The sequence below is a fragment of the Paramormyrops kingsleyae genome, chromosome 5 (genome assembly GCF_048594095.1).
Source record: "Paramormyrops kingsleyae isolate MSU_618 chromosome 5, PKINGS_0.4, whole genome shotgun sequence".
Taxonomy (NCBI): domain Eukaryota; kingdom Metazoa; phylum Chordata; class Actinopteri; order Osteoglossiformes; family Mormyridae; genus Paramormyrops; species Paramormyrops kingsleyae.
In genome coordinates this window covers 11586778-11605737 of record NC_132801.1, presented here as the reverse complement: position 1 = coordinate 11605737, position 18960 = coordinate 11586778, and the positions used below count along the sequence as shown (strand labels likewise).

The following is an 18960-nucleotide window of genomic DNA, read 5'->3' as shown; positions in this document are numbered from 1 at the left end:
TTAAGTCTGGCGAGTTTTTTTTTTTTTTGGCCTCTGTGGAAGTTCTGGCTAAATGTTTCTGCCTGTTGAGTTTTCAACGCGTGATGAAGGCGTCCTTAACATTTCATGAAGATCACTAATGTGAACGGGATAATGAGCCGCTTAATTGTTGTGAGTCGATATGCCTGGTTTTTAGTGGTGTTTATATCAGTGGATATTTGGTAATGAACAGACCTGTCTCCAGGGTACAACTTCAGTGTCCCTCCTGGGATTTCGACTGGCAGCCTCTTTAATCAGGGTAATTATATGCTTGTTGAAATGATGGTAGTCCACTTTTTATGTAACTGGATTATGTTGCTCTCTTGTGATTAGCACAAGACTCCTGGTCCTGAGGTGGGGTGTGGTTGGGTTTTGGGTTTCGGTGTGGGGGGGGGCATCCAGCTGAGATGTGGGAATGGACGTGTTGAGCTCAAGGGGGAGTGCCGTGCCCTGGCGGCGGGTCGTGGAAGCGTATGTGCGGACGTGGGCGCCTCAGTTTCACTTCTGCTCTGACGCCACAGTGTGTGTAGAAAGCAGTGGGGACACACAAAGCATGGCGCCGGACCCCACAAACTGTGTGCTGCCTTTACTATATGAAGTAAACGTCCTCGGTGATGAATACCACCCATCAGGGATATAAATTTTGGGAAGAGTCTCCCCCCCCCAGAGGGACACTCATGTCCGAGGCTCTGGCTCCACGTTAACCTCTGGGGCTCCAGCCTCGCTGGGGGAGGCATGCCAGGGGTAGGTAATGAAAGTTGAGCGTTTTTGTCACATCCTGCCTGCCGTGTCCCTCTGTTGACTCAGGCAGCCATGGTTTTGTTTGCAGGAAGTGCAGTAAGCCAGTGTGCTGGGCCCAGCTCACGACGGCAGCGGCGGCTCTCGCTCTCACGCCCAGTCCTCCGAGGCAGCCGCTCACGAGCCGAGCCGCTCTCCCCTTCTCTCCAGGTCGCTTTAACCCGTGTTATCTCTCAGGACTTTGTTTGTCTCCGCTTACTTTTTTTTTTTTGTGAGCGCATGCGTGACACTTGACCAGGCCTCCAACCTGAAATGCAAATGCTGCGCAGGAGCCCAGAGGAGTGTTGCAATGCGAGACTTGCATTCCCGCTGATGTCACTGTGGAGGGACGGCCCTGCCGAAGCCAGTTGCCCGGCAACATTCCGTAGAGAGAGAGAGAGAGAGAGAGAGAGAGAGAGAGAGGGGGAGGAGGGGCTTAGTCTCAACTGTTGCCAGAGTGCTGCCTGTGTGTTTTGTGTGTGCGTCTCCGTGTGAATCAATGTGAGCGAGCGAGTTACAGCGGGTGCGACTCAGGGAAACTCAAGCGGCTCCGCTCTGCTGTGAGAGGAACTCTCTCTTTCGGTCCCTCTTCCTCTGGATTACCGTCGGAGGAGATCCGAAAGACTTACTGAAGAATCGCCGGCACGTTCGCCGATACCTCCTCTGCCCCTCCCCTGCCCGTCGCCTCACCTGTTGTAGCACCTGCGTGGGACGACCTGGCAGGCTGGGAAGGCCCTGAGGCTCGGATGTCTTCGGGGGATGGTGGCACGGGCTGCGCCACCCGGAATGGGGGGGAGGCTGGTGACCCCCCAGTAGGTGACAGGGTAAGAGGCTACACTGCATGGGGCTCAGGGGGTGTGCGGGAGACCTCTGGGGGGGGGGGGGGTGAGAGCGAGGGAGAGCACGGCACAGATAGCAAAGTCCATTGTTCCAGCTTGTGTGTGTGTGTGTGTGTGTGTGTGTGTGTGTGTGTGTGAGAGACCATGCTGGGTTCTCTCACCCTTTCTGTAATCTGTTCCCCCTTTTGCTTTTCTGTTATGCTCACCCGTGCGTGTCCAGGCCCGGGTGCGAGGCTGGTCCCCCCCCCAACCCGCCCGCCCGTCTGTGTTCCTCAACCTTCCCCTGGCAGCAATGGGATTAATTAATGGCTAGAAATCAGTGGCTGGGAAATGGCATGACTTTGGGGGGGGGGGGGGGGGGTCTGCCTTAAAAAGTTGAAAGGGGAGTGCAAAAAGATGTTTGCCCCCACCCTCTGCAGTGGGGTCACTCTGCTTGGTTTGGGCAGAAAGCCCAGTGGTTCAGGAGAAAGGAGAAGTGGCCCTGTGTTAAAAGGGAAGGCCTATCTTCACACAGTGCCCCAATGGGTGAAGGTGGGCCTGGTGTTTCGGGAGGCTCTGTCGGTGTGGCCGTGAGCCCGACGCTGGGAGACGTGGCTCGGTACAGGCATCGGCATACGGGCAGCGTCAGCCGGCTCACTGTCTGCACTGCTGGGTAGCTCCCTTCCCTCAGACTGGATCGGTGTTTACTTCTGTATTGAAATGACCAGATGGATGTTTGTGTGCCACAGTTACTCCTGTCTGAGGAAAATGTGGCTCGCTTTTTCCCCTGATGTTTCTGTATAGGCAGAAGGAGGACGTATCATTGAAACTGTGTGTGTGTGTGTGTGTGTGTGTGTGTGTGTGTGAGAGAGATCCTAAGCCTGAGACTTCCAGTTCATATGCCATGGTACCCCGTCAGCTTCAGTCCTGGCTTCAGCTGGATGAGATATCTGTGAAATGAAGCAGTAGGTGGTCTTCAGTGCTTGAGTGGAACGTAATCTGTCCAAGCTGATTGATAATTCAGCTTTACCCTCCTGAGTGGGGGGTGGGGGTGGGGGATCAGTTCCTCATGTGGGGTGTCGGCTTACTAGAGCAGCACCCAGTCTTGACTGGGAGCCTCAGAATGGGTCCCTGTACTTTTGTCTGAGAATTTGCCCTGATCTGCATGTTTCAGAGTCTTAGCCGGTGGGAATGGGCCAGTAGGGTTGGTGGGGGCGCTGGTGCTATGAATGACACTGACAGGGTGGGGTGGGGGGTGGGGAGATGTAGTGCCCTCCTGCTGTTGTGAATGCCCTGACTTAGACACCAGGTCAAAGGAGAGGTCAGTGGAAAGGAAGATTCATGAAATTCCGCCTCGATCATATCCAGGCTGCTTTTCTCCTTTCCGGACATGAGCGCGAGTCGGTCTGTGGCTGAGCCGCTCTGTGGAAACTTGACCAGGTCATGCTGACGTTTCCAAAACCGTGGCTGCGTTTGCGTGCATGGGGTGGCTCCTCTGATTCTTCGTTTGATTAAGTCAAGTCAAATGTCACGGCGGGCAGAAGGTGGCCTGACGTGTTTACGTTTTAGCCAGCGTGTGGAAGAAAGCCATAATAACACAATCAGAATGGAGGGCTGTTCTTTAATCTGGGGGGATCTGAAATTCTGTTTCTGATAACACAAGGGCAAGCTCTTCCAGTCAAGGTGCTCGGTACAACATCCTGTCGTAGCCAAAAGTTGGCTGCATGGCCTCTGATCTCGCAGTGAACGGGGAAGCGCCTCCATTCTCTCTAGGCCTCCAGATATCTGAGCCGGTTCATTTAGCTGGTAAATTAGCGCCCTGGGGGGTCGAACCACGGCTTGGCCATAGTTCCTAGGTTTTTTTGTTTCTGCCAAGTACTGCATGTGGGTTCGAGGGTGGAATGCAGCAGTTCTCCCCCCCCCAGACTCCCAGCAAACATGATTTAAAAAAAAAGGGAAAAAAAAACACACCAAACTTTGCTATTCACATATTAAGTTGGGACACAGTAGCTGCCCCCCCCCCCCCCAACTGGCCAGCTGAAAAGGTAATTGAGGACTCAGGACTAGATGGTGGTAAATCAGGCTGTTAAATTTACCTCCATGCCCATTTTTATTGAGTGCATGACCTGTGAGGCTCCATTTCCATCTTCTGTGTGTACCTATATAACTCAAGCACGCAAAATATGCTGAAACAGGTTTTCTGTGTGTACTGCAAATAGAAAGCGGGCCTTTACTATAAAGATCCCCTAAATTTCAGATCGGTGATGCTTGGTTGACGGGGTAATTGGCAGTCCCAGAATTACTGTGGGAATGTCTGCAGAAAGCCGTCTTGGTTCTGGGCTCCCAGCTGTGCATGGAATCGGGGTCCGTAGGGTTTGTACAGCTGCAGTCACAGGTGTGTATGGGCTCTGTGGGGGCAGAGAAGCGCACACAGGAAAATGACCCCCCCCGCCTCGGGACTCAGGAATATGCTTTTAAGACATGGTGTGTTGGCTGACACCATAACTTGGGGGTTCCCAGCCTCCGGTCCACAGACCGGTATTGGTCCGTAATCAGTGTACCCTGGGACCAAGGAGAGCTGGGGGTTCTGCAGGGGGGGGTGGTTAATTCCCAAAAATAAACTACATATTTTCCATTTTATTACGACCCCTCACATTCTGTCCATCTGAATAAAAGATGGAAAAGGTTAAACTTATCAGCGATTAATACGCCATTACCCTACCTGGCCATTATACACGCCCCTTACGTTTTTGTATTATGGAAACCAGTCCACGGACATCGAGTGGGAATTACTACCATACCTGACCTCTTTATACGAGGATATGTGGCCAACGGACTCTAGACTCAGTGGCTGGATGGTGCTTGCAGAAGACCAAAGGTAAACCACAACGCAGAGGGATTAATGACAGTTTGGTGAAAACCAACTCACTCCGACTTCTTGCTGGTTACAAATTATGTGGCCATTACTCATTTTCACACTGTCTTGGCAGCTTTTTTTTTTTGGAAGAATTGCTTTGATCTTCAAGGGAAATATTTAACGTTGAACAGCTGTATTTAAATAACCAAATTAAGTACTTAATTATCTAGAATTCAGTTGGATTAAAGACCTTTTCCTCTGATCTCTGCCACATGCCTTATTCCCATAGATTCCCAGGCTTATTATAAATAGTCCTGCTCTCCATGAGTTTCTCTATCTTAACCTGGTCATTAGTCGCCTTTACCAAAGACCAAAGCATTTTAGGACTGGTGAACCGTTCTTGTATGGAATCCTCTTCTTCACGAAACCTTTTGTAGACCACTATTCTGTTTGAATCGGCTCCAGTATTGGAGTTGAGGTCTCAGAAGTTAAACATTCCCAGCATGGCTTCAGATGTATTCAGTTACATATTTATTTTGTGACGGCTCGTTGCGTGTTTATTTTTAATCACATTATTTATTTGTCTAATTTTGTAAATTTCCCTCGAGCTGTTCTCCATATCCTAAAAATGTAACCAGGTTATTTCCTGTAACTGAATTTATAGTTGATGTACTTTTAGAGAAGACGGTGGCCCAGACCGGCGCAGGGTGACACACGGCTTCCTGTATGTGGGCAGGAGCGTCATTCTAATGCGGAATTATAATCGATGCACATGTGATGCAACACTGCATCGTTACTCGTAGGTAAGCCGGGTTTTTATTTATATATAATTAGTTATTCTGTACGTAAGACTGATATGCAGTCCGGCGGTGGAAAACCCATTTTCCAAAAACTGCGGAGGATTGGCGGTGCGATCCCCAGAGAAGGAACCGAGACGGATCCCGGCGGGCGGGGGACGCCTCTGCGGTATCCCTCTCGTCCTTGAGAAGGTGCCGAAAGCCCCCCCACCAAAAACCGATTGACAAATAAATGGGAACCTTCACACCAGCACGTCGCGTGCTGACTCTGCACAAACGTAAATGATTTCGTGACGCTCCTATTGAGTGTCTCTCCCCGCCCCGATGCTGTCATCCCGTCTGATGCTTGTGCTCCAGGGCATCGCGGCGCATTTCCATAATTTATGATCCAGAAGGATAACCTGGACGTATTAGTCTACTGTGCTAGGTGTCCTTTTTTCTCTTGTGCTCTAAAACAAGCAGGGAAGAACGGTATAATTCTTCTTCCCCTCTGTGTCCTAATTAATAGGCAGAAGTGATTGAGGTACCAGTCTATTGCTCAGAGGGGGACAAAACAATTTCCAGTATATGCGTTTTAATTGAGCAGGTGTGTCCCCTGCACTGTCATGTATTGGTTTATCAATATTTAAAATCATTCCTTGTTGAATATGTCACACATTTGTGGTCGTCATCCATCTGTGGTGTCCTGGTTTTGTGTCATTGAGTGGTCATTCGTGTCTTTCCGCGTGGCAGGAAGGGGACAGGAAATCAATGGCTTGTTCAGTATTGATTGTTATTTACTTGCAGGTTGTATAGAATGCCAGTGTTGTTAATTGAGGTAATATTGATGTTTTCTTGTTCTCGCAATATTAAAAGCCACTTATTTGCGAAACTGCTGAGTTTGACCAAGGCTTTTAAGGATGCTGTAACAGCCTGTTAAGGTGGAGTCTTAATTGCGGTAGTGCATGCATTAAAAAAAGAAGATGTAATTCTTAAAGCTTTATTTTCACTCTTCCCTATGACCATGACCAGAATAAGCAGGGAGAAGAGGAATGCATGGATTTTTCCCTTTTATGCACTGGCTGTCTTCTGAAGGGAAACAAAAATAGGGTCAGTGTCCGTGTGAATTATGGTTTCTCTTTGGCATTAAAAAAATTTTTTTTTTTAATAATGCTGCCTCTCGCTGTTGTCATCCTTTAAATAAAATCCTTCATATTATAGGTTTTGGTTCTAATTTCGCAGTATTGCAGTGTTAAAGATGCCTGACTTGTCCGTGGTGGCAGTGACAGTGAGCTACTAACAACTGGCAGCCCAGAACGATATGCTTTAGTGCCTGTGTCTCAGACCAGGTGTAGCTTTGTCTCTGGTTCTCATACTGTAGGACTGTGCATGAGCTTTGGCGTTGGTTCCTGAAGGCAAAGAAGTAGAACCTTCCGCTAACAGCCTGATGCAGACATGATCCCGTCACTGGGAAGGCGCCTTGGTTACAGCAGCAACGTTTCATCGCCTTTGGGCAGCAGTTTCCTCACAGATTCCCTTCCTGGCTGTACAGCGTTCTTGGTGCCCTTTTGTCTTGATTTAGTCGGCGCATTTGTTGCTCTTCTCTTTACTGCTGCTGTCAGCATGGTGTTGCTAGGACGTCTGGTGTTGTGCCCTGGTAATGTGAACTTGGTCTGTACTGGGATGAGGCCGAGTCACAAGGCTGTCTGCAGCGTACCGAGATCCTGTGTCCTGGTGATATCAGTGTATCCAGGTGTGATCTGTTACCTGGTGAGCTCAGCACCATATTAGGTACACGATTTCCACACACATCACCACCTTACTGGGATGGGGGGTGTTTTGTGGAAATCCTGTATCCGTGTCAGACTGTTCACAAACAGGCCAGAGATTGAGGTGGTTACATTACCTGCCGTTAATGGGGCACTAAGCTGTTGTGTCTGTATTCATTATGGGATAAACACCAGGTCTCAGGATGTTCTATAATTAAAAATGTCATTTGGGAATTGCTTCATACGTTGACCTGCAAATCTGTCACCCAGTAAGTTAACCATTTTAATTGGGCTTTCATCAACCAATCAACGCAACCTTTTTTATAGATTTTTTTTTTTTTTTTTTAACCTAATTGGAATCTAGAGTTAAAATCCCAGGAAAGAAGCTCCGAAAGCAATTTCACCTAAATTGCATCAGTATTCTGTGCAGATCTATGAATGGGCAGAGTGTGTGACATTGTCAGCAAGGCATTTCACACCAAATAAAAGCAATGCAGATGTGTATATAAAAAAAAATATGCTGGATTTGTCATTTTAATGGAACTGTCGATCAATGACCTTGACCTATTAGAAGTCAGTAAGCAGGCATTTTTGGTGCTGTTGATGATGACTCTCTGATAGTGAGTGTCCAGAAGATGTCCCATTGGTCACAGGCCAGTTATAATGGGCTTTTCAGTAGAAGAGGTGTCTTTGTGAACTTCTTTTCAGGTATCTGGGCTGTGAAACCAGTTACGAAGTGCAACCTCTGGGGTCTGTGAAGGAGAGGGGGGTTTGTTCTGGAGCGATGCACCCAGCCCTGCAGCAGAAGAGTCATGCATCTGGCTGCAGGGATACATTGTATGATGTCCCACAGTGTGCTGCAGAGTTTGTGTAGAATTCAACCACCTGGGGCGAGAATCAATAAATAAAACAAAAGACAGCCGCAGAGCTCTGAAGGCGGCTCAGAAGCGGCGATGACTGAAGGTCCTGCAGCTGCCTCTCGTCAGGAACCTCGTTCGCAGGTGAAGGATAAGCTGCCCATGAGAGCTGCGGAGGCTCCTGAGAAGCGTCCGTCCCGGCCTGGTGTCCGTCTGGACGCTCCTGCGATCTGAGAGCAGCGATTCTGAGGGGCTGCGTCGCCCCGAGTGACAGGTCGATGATGACTGTGATACAGCCGTCAGGCCGCCTGACGACGCGGCGGGTGCGGCCCGCTCCTCCGCGGTACTCCTGCGGCAGTCTGAGCAGAGATCGTGAACTGTTTGGGGGGGGGGGACAGATGATGCACAGCATGGGGGGTGGCGCTTTTAGACTTTCATTGCCTCCGTCTGGGTGAGGACATTAAGGTTCGGTTGAGGGAAGTGGGGAGGGGGCCAGTCAGAGAAGCAGTCAGAAAGCGGTCAGATCGTGCCGCCTCTGCTTACCTCCCTGTTGGCCTTGCGTGGGGGGGAGAGTTAGGGGGATAGCGGAGGCTTACGTCTGGGAAGGAGCCCCTGGGTCCGGTCCAGCCCAGGCCTGGCGGCAGCGCAGGGCACTCCGAGCCAAACCAGCGGAGATGGCGGCGGGAACAATGTCCTGCCAGATGAGCGATGAGAGCCCCAGGGGGTGTCTTACCATCAGCCAGCCAGCGCCCTGCCAGCGCTTGGCGAGCCCGGTGTAATGAGGCATACTCTCCTACCCGTCTGCCACAGGCACTTGTAAAGAGTTAGGGTGGGATGATGGGAAAATTCAGCTGCACAGACTCTAAAAACGCAACTCTGCAATGTAGGGCAGCTTTAACTTTTTTTTTTAAAAGCTTCGAAAAGTATGGCGTTATGGGGGTTAATGTATAGCAGCAATGGCCGGGTCGCTCCTGAAGCGATGTTCTGCGGTTCCCTGGGGACGACGCCCGGGGACGACGAGCTTGACTCCTGCTCCAGCAGGTATTGTAGCTGCTTTGCCAGTTGGCTTGTGGTATCCCTGTTGTGCAAGAGACGGGTGGAAAATCCAGTACCGTCTACACGCCTACCCCCCCTCCCCCCCCCCCCCCCCGCCGCCCCCAAAACAAACCAATAGGCGGCACCACGTTTCACTGTGTTCCCACAGCCACCCCCCCCAACCACAGATGCTGTTGCAGAACTGCCAGAGGAATCCCTTCCAAAAAAAACACCGAACTCCACCTGCTACATGGTGTAAATCGCTTCCCGGTGCGTTTCCCACCCAAAGAGCGCAATGTTAACCTCGTCTCATATTTTCTCACCCAACTGCCCCCCCCCCACCGATTGTCCATCATCTCTGTCACGATCGCGTGCTTTCAAGTGCCATTGTGCCGTGGGGGGGGGGAGGCAGTAACTGCCCCATTTTAATGAGGCCACCAGATGGGCACCTTCGCTGCTCTGCCCCTGTACACAGAATCACATGACCTTTGGCCCGACCCCGTCAGTGAAGCCAGTGTGAAGCTGAGACACTCGGTCTTCCTGCTGAAGTGTGGGGGAGCCAGCAGTTGGTGTGTAAGTACAGTCACATGTAGGTACCTGCACACACTGTCCTTCTGGGCAATTCAATTATACTTTAGTGTAGGGGTGGGGAACCTGATCCATGGAGGGCCGGTGCAGGTTTTTGGGATGGTCTCTCAATCAGCCAATAATAAAGCAGCGGTTCTCAACTCGAGTCCTGCAGACCCACTGTTATTGGCTGATTGACCCAATAACCCACTGTTATTGGCTGATTGAGAGGCCATCCCAAAAACCCTCACCGGCTCTCCATGGATCAGGTTTGCCAGCCCTGCTTTAGTGCAATTGATGGTTAATGAATAAATTCATGTTTTTTATATATCCATACATACACACATGCATATTTATATACAATGTCGGGCAGTCAAATGTTTAAGGCTATTTATCTGGGTAGAAAGGCATATTTGCTCACAAAAAACAACTTAACATTAGAACGTGCAAATGAACAGTAACATAACTAACTAGAGTTTCTTCTGTTCTCCAAAACGTTACTGGATGGCTTCAGTTCCCAAACCTCTCCTCAGGGGCAACTCAGCCATTCCATATATCCGTAAAATTTTACCACCAGCCGAATTAATTATTAATTATGTAAATACCTAAATGAGATATTCATTAGCCAAACAAGGTGTGCTAGTGGTCAGATGAACATGCTCGGGTGTATCGGACGGTCGCTGCACATACTGGGCTGACTTCAGCACGTTTGGCTACGCTCACACACTTTCACAGACACCGTAGTTTTGCACCAGCATGAAGGTCATTTAAACATTTTCTTTGACTGCCTAAGACTTTCGCATCATACTGTAATTACTGTCATTGGGACCTGAGCGCGCTGACGATCAACACGCCTTCCATTTTCCATTTCCCAGTTCAGGCACTATCCTTACTGGGATTTTTTTTTTCTTTTTAAAGATGTTAATAATGGCATCTTTCCCCTAATACATCTGAGAATTGTTTAAAATGAGGTCACACACAATGTACCCAAGCGCACACACTCTGGTATGTATTTTCGTAGTTTTGACTGTCACATGAGAAGTACAGCACCCAATCCCGCCCCCCCCCCCCCCCCATTACCCCAGACAAAAGTATGAATGAGGTCTCAGCGCAGTATCTGACATTCCAAACCAAGCGGCATGTGATGGCAAAGGTATGCGGAGCTGTCCACGTTCCGAGCCGGCCTCTGTCCCCGGGTGATCACCAACTGGACCTGTAGGCCCAGAAGCGCCAGCGATCCCCCCCCAGCCTTGGCATGGTGGTGCTGTAGGTACCTGGAGGGAGGGGCTGGAGTGGTAGCTGTGGGGTGGGGGTTGGATACCTGCTGGAAGGTCATGGGATGACGATTTGGCTAATGAGGCACGTGTGGTTGAGGGATCATAATGAATTGTGTAGGCAGCAGCAGATCAACCTGATTAAACATCCGGGGATGAACTGAAACTCCAGAATTAGGTCAAGGTCCAGCCCTCTTCAGAAATACTTTGCATCTAGTGGAGCACGACGATTCCTGTTTTCTACCAGAGCTTGGTAGAACATTTTTTTTTATAGGCTTGTACAGGGGTGGAGCCAAAGGGGCACTGGCCCTAGCTGAAAACTGATTGGCCCTCAGGGTGCCCCCTCTCCTGTCACTCACTGATTCGAAACACATCATTGGCAAGTACGGTTGTCCCCTATGGATCGTGGCCCCTCTTATGCCAGCTGTTTTTGCATCAAGAAAGTCATTAAATCTGAAAGCGCCACAACAGGCTGTAAACTAACCGGCAGCATTTGTGAAAAGGCAGAGAGCCGGCAGGTGCCGGCGATGTGGGCCATTAGTGTGGATGTGCAGCATCAGTCTGGGGGTCACCCTGGGAGACCCCCGCTTGGCTGGCGTGTCCCCAGACCACAGCCGCTGTTGCCGGTCACCGCGGTTTCCCGCTTCACACTCGCCCATCTTCCGAAGCGCGTCTTCGGTGTGCGAGTGGCGTGCACGTGCGTACGTGTGCATGCCAGTGACTGTGTCACTTTCTCAGGGGAGGGGCTGCCCGACCGACCTCTTACTGGGTGGGTGTTTTGCTTCCACACAAAAAGCTGCTGGAGAATACTAAAAACCCCCCTTTACAAACCACCACATTCATCAACACTCAGACCCTTCCCCCCCCTCCCGATTCAGCCTCTTAATTCCCGTGTGTGTACTTCTTCCCCCACCCCTCCCCCGTCCCCCCACAGGCCGCAGGGAGGTTAAAGGGCTACTGTGTCACTTATGCAAAAGGTCTGGCAACACCTCCAGTCCCAGATTGCCGCTTTGCTGGTTTCTTCATTAGCTCGCCTATATATCAGACTGGAGTCGTCCGCACGCTGAGTTCTTGGCGTTTAGATTAAAATACACGCTCAGTCAAACCGCCACCTTTTAAAGAAGTGTTAGTAATTACTTGGTACCCTGTGTGTGTGAGGATCTGGGGGTGTTTTGCGTCAAGAACTCCCTCGAACAATGGAAGCCTTTCTCACCCAGTGTCATTCAAATCCGTCCAATGGTTGATCTTCTCGGTTGACCTGAATTGGTCAGCTGAGGCCCGTTCCCTGTAATCAGCTCAGCCAGCCAGTGCTGGCCTCTGAGCCGTCGCGCTCTAGGCGTCATCGGCATACAGGTATTGCTTTTCTTTCTTGGAAAACAGATGGTACTTTCAGTAGTGGAAGCCACAGCAAATGAGACAGAAAGTAGGAGACGAGAGCAAGAGTTTCTTTGGGAATATGTGAATCGTTTCACCCTTTTTGGTCGCAGTAATGCCGCCTGTGTTTGTGTCTACTTACTTGAATGGTGGGGGTGTGTTGTGTATTGTTACGGTACATGAGAAGCGCCTGCGTGTGTGTCTGTCCTGCCACCAGAACTCGGTGCCCTCACACGCCTGTGCGACGGGTTCGTGTCGTCAAGCTGCCTCGAACACGCTCAGACAGGTCGCATTAAACCATCCCTATTTGTATCAGACTGGTTTCGGACAGGGCGGAGAGCAAAAAAAAAGCAAAAGTGGTTCAGGAAGCTGTCGTTTGACTTTCAGCCTAACCGCGCCTCGTGCGACCTTGCGGGCATTCCCACCGTCATTCCCAAGGTTACTGGTTCAGCAAAGGTCACCAAGCCCTCTTCTATACAGGTAATTCCAGTCCTGGTAAAGTCAGTTTTAAACAGAAGACAAGTTTGTACATTACAGGGGTGCGCAGGTCTGTGTCAAGCAGAGGTTTTCAGGGCTGGTGGTGATTAGCCGTTGGTAATTAGCCGTCCAAGGAAACACCGTAATTAAGAAAACAAAAAACCAATGCAGCACGCACATGCTGCCTGGCGTTCTGCACCACTAGCATATAAGTACTGTTTTTTTGTTAGTTTATTTAGCAAATAATGAAGCTAAGCATAATACTGAATTGGGATCATGTATGACATCATAAGCACCATATGAGCACCATAAAGGTTCTTGGGCTGGTTGATTGTGTATGTGACCCTCCCCCTGCTTTGCCGGCAGCACGGGGACCAGGGAACCGGCTGTCCCGTCGTCATGTGCACGCGATCGGACCCCGATGGGCAGGTGTTCCCCAACAAGGACGCCCTGAACGGCCAAGACGGCACAGAGTTCAACGCGGACGACGCAATGGTGGGCCCTAAGGACTCTGGGACCAGCAGGGGAGGGAGGCCTGGTGACAAGGACGAGACTCTCCGAGGACTTTTTGTGCCCAAAGAAAAGTCAGTACCACTCCAAGAAAACCTCCATTTTCTCGGGTCATTAACGGGTGAGATTCATCACCGCCGTTGTCCCGCGTCCTGTGTCGTGAGCGCTACCGTTCTCGCAGGTGTGCTGCGACAAACCCCTCGGTGACGTCTGAGGTGTCCACGCGCTCCCCTGCTTCCCTGAATGAGGAACAGTTTGAGGACTACGGGGTCGGTGAGGACGTGGACTTCACCCCCAGCAGCCCATGTCCAGATGACGAGACGCGCACCAACGGATACTCTGACCTGGGCTCCTCGGTGCCCTCCAGGTTGGTGCACACACACACACACGCGCACACACACACACACACACATAGATGTTCCTGGAGGCTCCTCGTTCATTTCTAGGAGCAAATCCCTAATCCCAACATGACAACCATAACCCCAATCCAGCCCTGACTTATGGATAAAGTAACTAAACAGAACACAAGACTTTTGGCATTTTTAGTTTTTTGATTGCAGTCAGATTTTTATAAAATGACGTTTCAGTTGCCCCCATAATGTCAAACAGGTTGTTTGTGGGAAAATTTGGTCTCCACAATATAACCTATACATGACCCCCCGCCCCCCCCCCCCCCCCCCCCCCACACACAAACACACACACACACACACACACACACACACACACACACTCCTGGGCCAGTCCAGTGTCATCAGCCCAGGTACATTCTTCCTTGAGTAACTGGAGAAAACCAGAAAACAGACATATGGAAGATGTGCTTCAGTCCAATACCCCGTGAAACCTTCAGACAGCGGCTCTGCCTTCTGAGCCTTTCGTGTGAAAGCAGCGTGTCTTATAGACACTGACAAATGGCACTCTGGGGAGTTTGAATATCTGCTGCTGAAATGGCTTAGAATACCCAAGGTCAGTTGAAACCTAACTGACAAGGTTAAATTTAGCGCATCACAAATGATGAACATGCTGGTACAAGTTAAATATTACACCTTAGATTGCCAAATCCCCCTCCCCCACACACACACACACAATCGCTGCCCCCCCCCCCCCCCCCCGTAACCAAGGACGGCGTATCCCTGCACTGCGTGGCTCAGAAACCCTTTTCACAGCTGACCGCCTCCCAGTTTCTCCCCTCCTTCAGCTAGTTAGGCCTCTAATCCCACCCTAACCTCCTAACTGGTTTGTTTCGGTGTGTAGCCATACAACATGCCCCCACCACTTTTGACTCTTGAACAAACCGAATGACGAACAAACAGCTCAGAAGAATGAAACTGTAGATTAGCTTGAGTATTCGTTTCGGTTTTTCCAGTCCGACCAATTGTGCTGGGTTCTTTTTTAGAATCACCGTGACCTGCTGTGCATGACTGATATGAGAGAGAAGTCTTATTGTTGGAAATGATGTTAGTTTTTTTTTTTTCTTCTTTCCTTCGCACAATCTAGACATGGGCTTTCACCTTGCAGGATCTCAGCTGGCACATCTGAGAGCCCTGCACTCAAACAATGGCATAAAGTTGCCTAAAATACCAATGTTCATAGGGACAGTGTCACAGTTTCTGTTTCGTGATGAAATATGTCCCTGTTGGCGTCTCAGAATTGCTGACATGTTTTCGAACGGCAGATGCGATTCAAATACTGTGCTGATATCTTCGTACCTTCTGGGTACTGCCTCCCCTGACGTGCTGATGGACCTCCTTACGTCCCGTCTATTGACAGGAAGGACGAGGGAGCTATCGTTCTCAAAAGTGCACCGTCATACCTTCTGCTCCGTTGTCAGTCTCTTAGTTTCTGAGCATCCAGGATAGGCTTTGCGTGGGTGGGGGGGCTGGCAATGCGGAGCCAGGCAGCCTGTGACTTCTCTCCCGACCACCTCCCTGCTTCCTCTCCGCAGCGCCGGCCAGACCCCTCGCAAGATGAGGCACGTATACAACAACGAGCTGATGGACGTCTACTGCTCCCAGTGCTGCAAGAAGGTCAACCTCCTCAACGACCTGGAAGCACGGCTCAAGAACCTGAAGGCCAACAGGTGGGGAGTGTGGGGGGACTGGGTGGGTGCGGGTCACCTGAAACGGCACCTGGGCACCCCGTCCACAGAGTTGTGACAGCTTGATGGACCATGTGCCCGTAAACACTCGTTCCGGATTACGCAGGAAGCGTCTGCCCACTGACTCATGTTTCATAGCAGATCCCATAATGACTCACAATGTTATGCAATAGATGCCTTATTTCCATTCCTGGCTTCACGTTGGAGATGTGAGAAGGCTGCCTCTGGTGGTTCATTGGATACTTCTAGTCCTCCCTGGCATTAATGATTTACTCTGTCAGCTTAGGCACGACAATAAAAGGGAGCCGGCCGGTAATGCCCTCCAGTGTCTGGCTGAGCGACCACACCGTCAAAATTCGATTCCAAATTCCTAACCCACATCTGCCTCCCTCACCCTTCGTTTTATCGCAACCGTCCTGTTTGGGGAGGGGTAATTCGATTTTTGGAGAAGCAGTTGCCATGGCAGCAGAAAATTGTGACATGGGCATGCAGGAGAGATTTGACCCTGCTGCAGTTTTTACTGCTTGAGGAGCCTCGCTGTTTATTATTATAATAATGGTCGATGCCTTCATGCAAAGTGACCATGAATTTTGCTGAAATTATTCAGATCAAGCACCTTTCTTAAGGGAAGAATAGAAAGGCCCCCCCCCCCCCCCCCCCAGGACCTGAAGGTTTGTGATTGGTGTCCATTTACCACAACGTAACCTAGAGATATGATTAAAAACCTTCCAGGGAATTAAACCTTACTATCATCAGTAAATATCCAGCAGGCAGATAAAACTCTACACTGCAGTGGAGTAGTGGCTGAGCTAATAAATGCAGGTGGGGGGGGGGCAGGAAGTCAATGAAAAGAGAGGACTCGCTCTCCTCATGTTCTCCCAGGGTTACCTGTCCGGAGCATCTTCTCACAAAGAATCTCGACAGCAGTTCCAGTCAATTGTGAATGAACAAATCACCATTACAGTCTCTGGGCTAATGTTGGGATTATTTGATGCCATCCTTCACAGTTGGAGGTGAGATCATGCTGCGGTAAGGGAGCCAGGAGGGAGCGCGGCGTTATGCCCTTATCTAACACTCAAGCTGCTGGTCTTCTCAGCAGACTCCATCTGAACCTTCTTGCCAAAGTACCTTGTCAGCCCCTCAAGGACAAATGAGTCTCTCTCTGCTCGTTGGTTGCATTATTGACACATGTCTTCCTGACATTTTGAACCTGGGGGATGTTGGCCCATAATGAGTAGCCCCAAGCACAGTGCAGTGGCACAGTCGGCTTACTCTGTGGATAAGAGGTGTTTGCAGTGGTTTTCCTCTAAGCTGAACATAACGGTGCAGTCATTGTGAGCCGCACCCATCAGCACTTGTTAGCGCTATTTTGGCTTTTCCTGTGTGACATTAATGTACAGTGAGTGACTGCATCTATGTATGTGCAGCAGTATATATTCAGAATGGTACACATGCAGTGTTCTCCAAAAATTCAGAAGCTCTGATAAAACCCTGGTATCCCTAAAGACTTGGTCTAAAGTAGGTCAGCAGGAGAGGTGGATAGGGCTGAAGGTGAGAGAATGAACATCAGCAGGAGAGGGTGGGCTGGTTGCTGAGTGGGAGGCGGGCGGGGGTTGTGTTTCCAGTGAGAGGAAGCAGCCGTCTGAGTGCACTGCTGGGTGGGGAGGACCAGTAACGGTGATCCAAGCCGGAGGAGCCTCACTGCAGCCATCGCAGTGTGTGTGACTTTCCTGGTCTCTCTGCAGTACGTGTGTCTGCAAATGAGTCCTGCACCAGTACAAGCACAGATGCAACGATCCCTAAAATAGAATCGGGACAAATGCTATGCTAAAAAAACACTTGAGCTATGAGGAAACTGGTTACCTTATTCTCCCGCTGCAATTTCATATAGCATGTCATTCATCATTGAAGTGCTTGTCTGTTTTTATAGGTGTGGGGTAATAGGAATCTATTCTCTATCCTTTTTCTTATTTCAGCCCTAACAGAATGATCTCCAGCACAGCATTTGGAAGGTAAGTGAACTCTCATTCGCTTTCACTATTGCCTGGTTAATTATTCACCGTCCCCTGGCCTTAAATGTGTACCTGTTATTGACTCGTGTGATTTAAGGAAAGGCAGACGCTTGCACAAACGCACACATTGCTTCTCCTTTTCTTGCTCGGTGCTGGACTTCCTAACTTAGAAAGAGGAACATTTTTTATTCCGTTGACATTTGACATTTATGGATGAAGTACTAAGTGATTCCGAGGTAGAAATGTAGAGGCTTCAGAGGATATGGGTATTGTGTTTTAAGGTAAGGTTTAGTTGACACACTGCGTGCTTCCTTTTTGATGTTGGCGTAAATCTGCTGGTCTTAGTAATGTCCTGAGACTGCTTCCACTCGCAGAGACTCTTGCAGTTCGTTGAACCAGCATTTACACAGCGCACCAGCGACTCTACATGTGTTTATTCCTACTCCACCTCCAGCCTCCTCCATTTTAGCAATCTGGCTAATGGTGCCCACATATGAAGTCATTGCATTAGTCGAGGAGCAGAGAACTTGCAGTTCAGATGGGCAGGGATTTAAAGCAGCATTTCTATGTGGTCCTCTCGGCCCCCCCCCAGGTGGTACCTGTTTTTGCTACCTCCCAGCTCTTGGTAGTTCAGCAATGTGGACTGTCTGGAGGTCCCCAAGGACCTGTTTGAAAAACACTGTACTGAAGCACCCCCCCAGGCTTAATCCTCAGACTCCCAACTGGATGGAGACACAGGCTTAAGTCAATGATTTAGCTGTGAAACCTCTAGCTAGAGGGTTATGACCAACTTAGCTGGTCACAGTGGATGGATGAGGACCTCCTTCGTTTTACATTTAGAGACCAACATCAAGCTTCTTTGGAGATCTGATCGTTTGTGCCTGAGCAAATGTGGAGCTGTTGCTGGGCTACTCCCTTGTGTCTTGGCTGAGCTGTATGCCTCCTTGGTGTCTCACCCAGGCAGCTCCTCCACAACAGCAACCTGAGCAGCAGCAATGGCAGCACGGAAGACCTGTTCAGGGACAGCATCGACTCCTGTGATGCGGACATCACGGAGAAGGTGGGAACGCCGTCGGCCGCATCAGAACGCCCCCCTGCGCTGCTGACACTGTCAGCCAGGGCGGTATTCCACAAAACAGGTGTTCTTGCTTAGCCGGATAACTTGTCAGATTTAAGGTAGTCTGGGCTAAATGTATGTTAACGAAGATAGACAGTTTAGCCCAGACTACCTTAAATCCAAGAAGTTATCTGGCTAAGCAAGAAAACCTGCTTTGTGGAATATGCACTCTATGTTGAGTGCTACTACTCGTGAAACAATTATCCTCAGACTCGTTATGTACTGTATGTATGTACACAGACTGCAGTGATTGTATTGTGTTGTTAGCAGTGATTCTTGCAACTGCAGCCAGATGGTTACTCTGAGGTGAAAATGAGAATTCAAATTTTTATTTAAAACAAATGTATCTTGATTGACTAATTAAGACCACCCTACATTACATAATGCACAGATTTCTAAGCCCTGGGGTTTTTCTTTCCCCTTTTGGTTATAATTAACATCAGATATCAGCACAACATCTTCTACATTTTATAGCAACAGTTGTAAATCACACACTGGGAGGTACTTTGCCTGCAGTTATGGGCAGAAGAGCAGTTTTTATATATGGGTTAATAAAACCGCAAACCATTTGATTTTATTTCCATAATTGCTAAAAATGGAGGCAGATTCATGAGCCTGTTGGCCATT

The 18960-nt window shown here is 49.6% G+C and overlaps 1 protein-coding gene across 7 annotated transcripts in view; it reads left to right on the top strand.

Moving 5' to 3' along the window:
* Window positions 1-18960, top strand: part of rab11fip4b (RAB11 family interacting protein 4 (class II) b) — an 84085-nt gene that overhangs the window by 32801 nt on the left and 32324 nt on the right. For 6 of the 7 annotated variants that reach the window (XM_072712151.1, XM_072712152.1, XM_023791740.2 and 3 more), the window contains 5 exons: window positions 12966-13183; window positions 13291-13476; window positions 15052-15186; window positions 17181-17216; window positions 18177-18276. In XM_072712151.1, coding sequence (XP_072568252.1) covers window positions 12966-13183; window positions 13291-13476; window positions 15052-15186; window positions 17181-17216; window positions 18177-18276 — 675 coding nt within the window. Of the gene's footprint in view, window positions 1-1202; window positions 1620-12965; window positions 13184-13290; window positions 13477-15051; window positions 15187-17180; window positions 17217-18176; window positions 18277-18960 lie in introns of those variants that run through there. The other variant, XM_023791743.2, reaches the window with a different exon arrangement.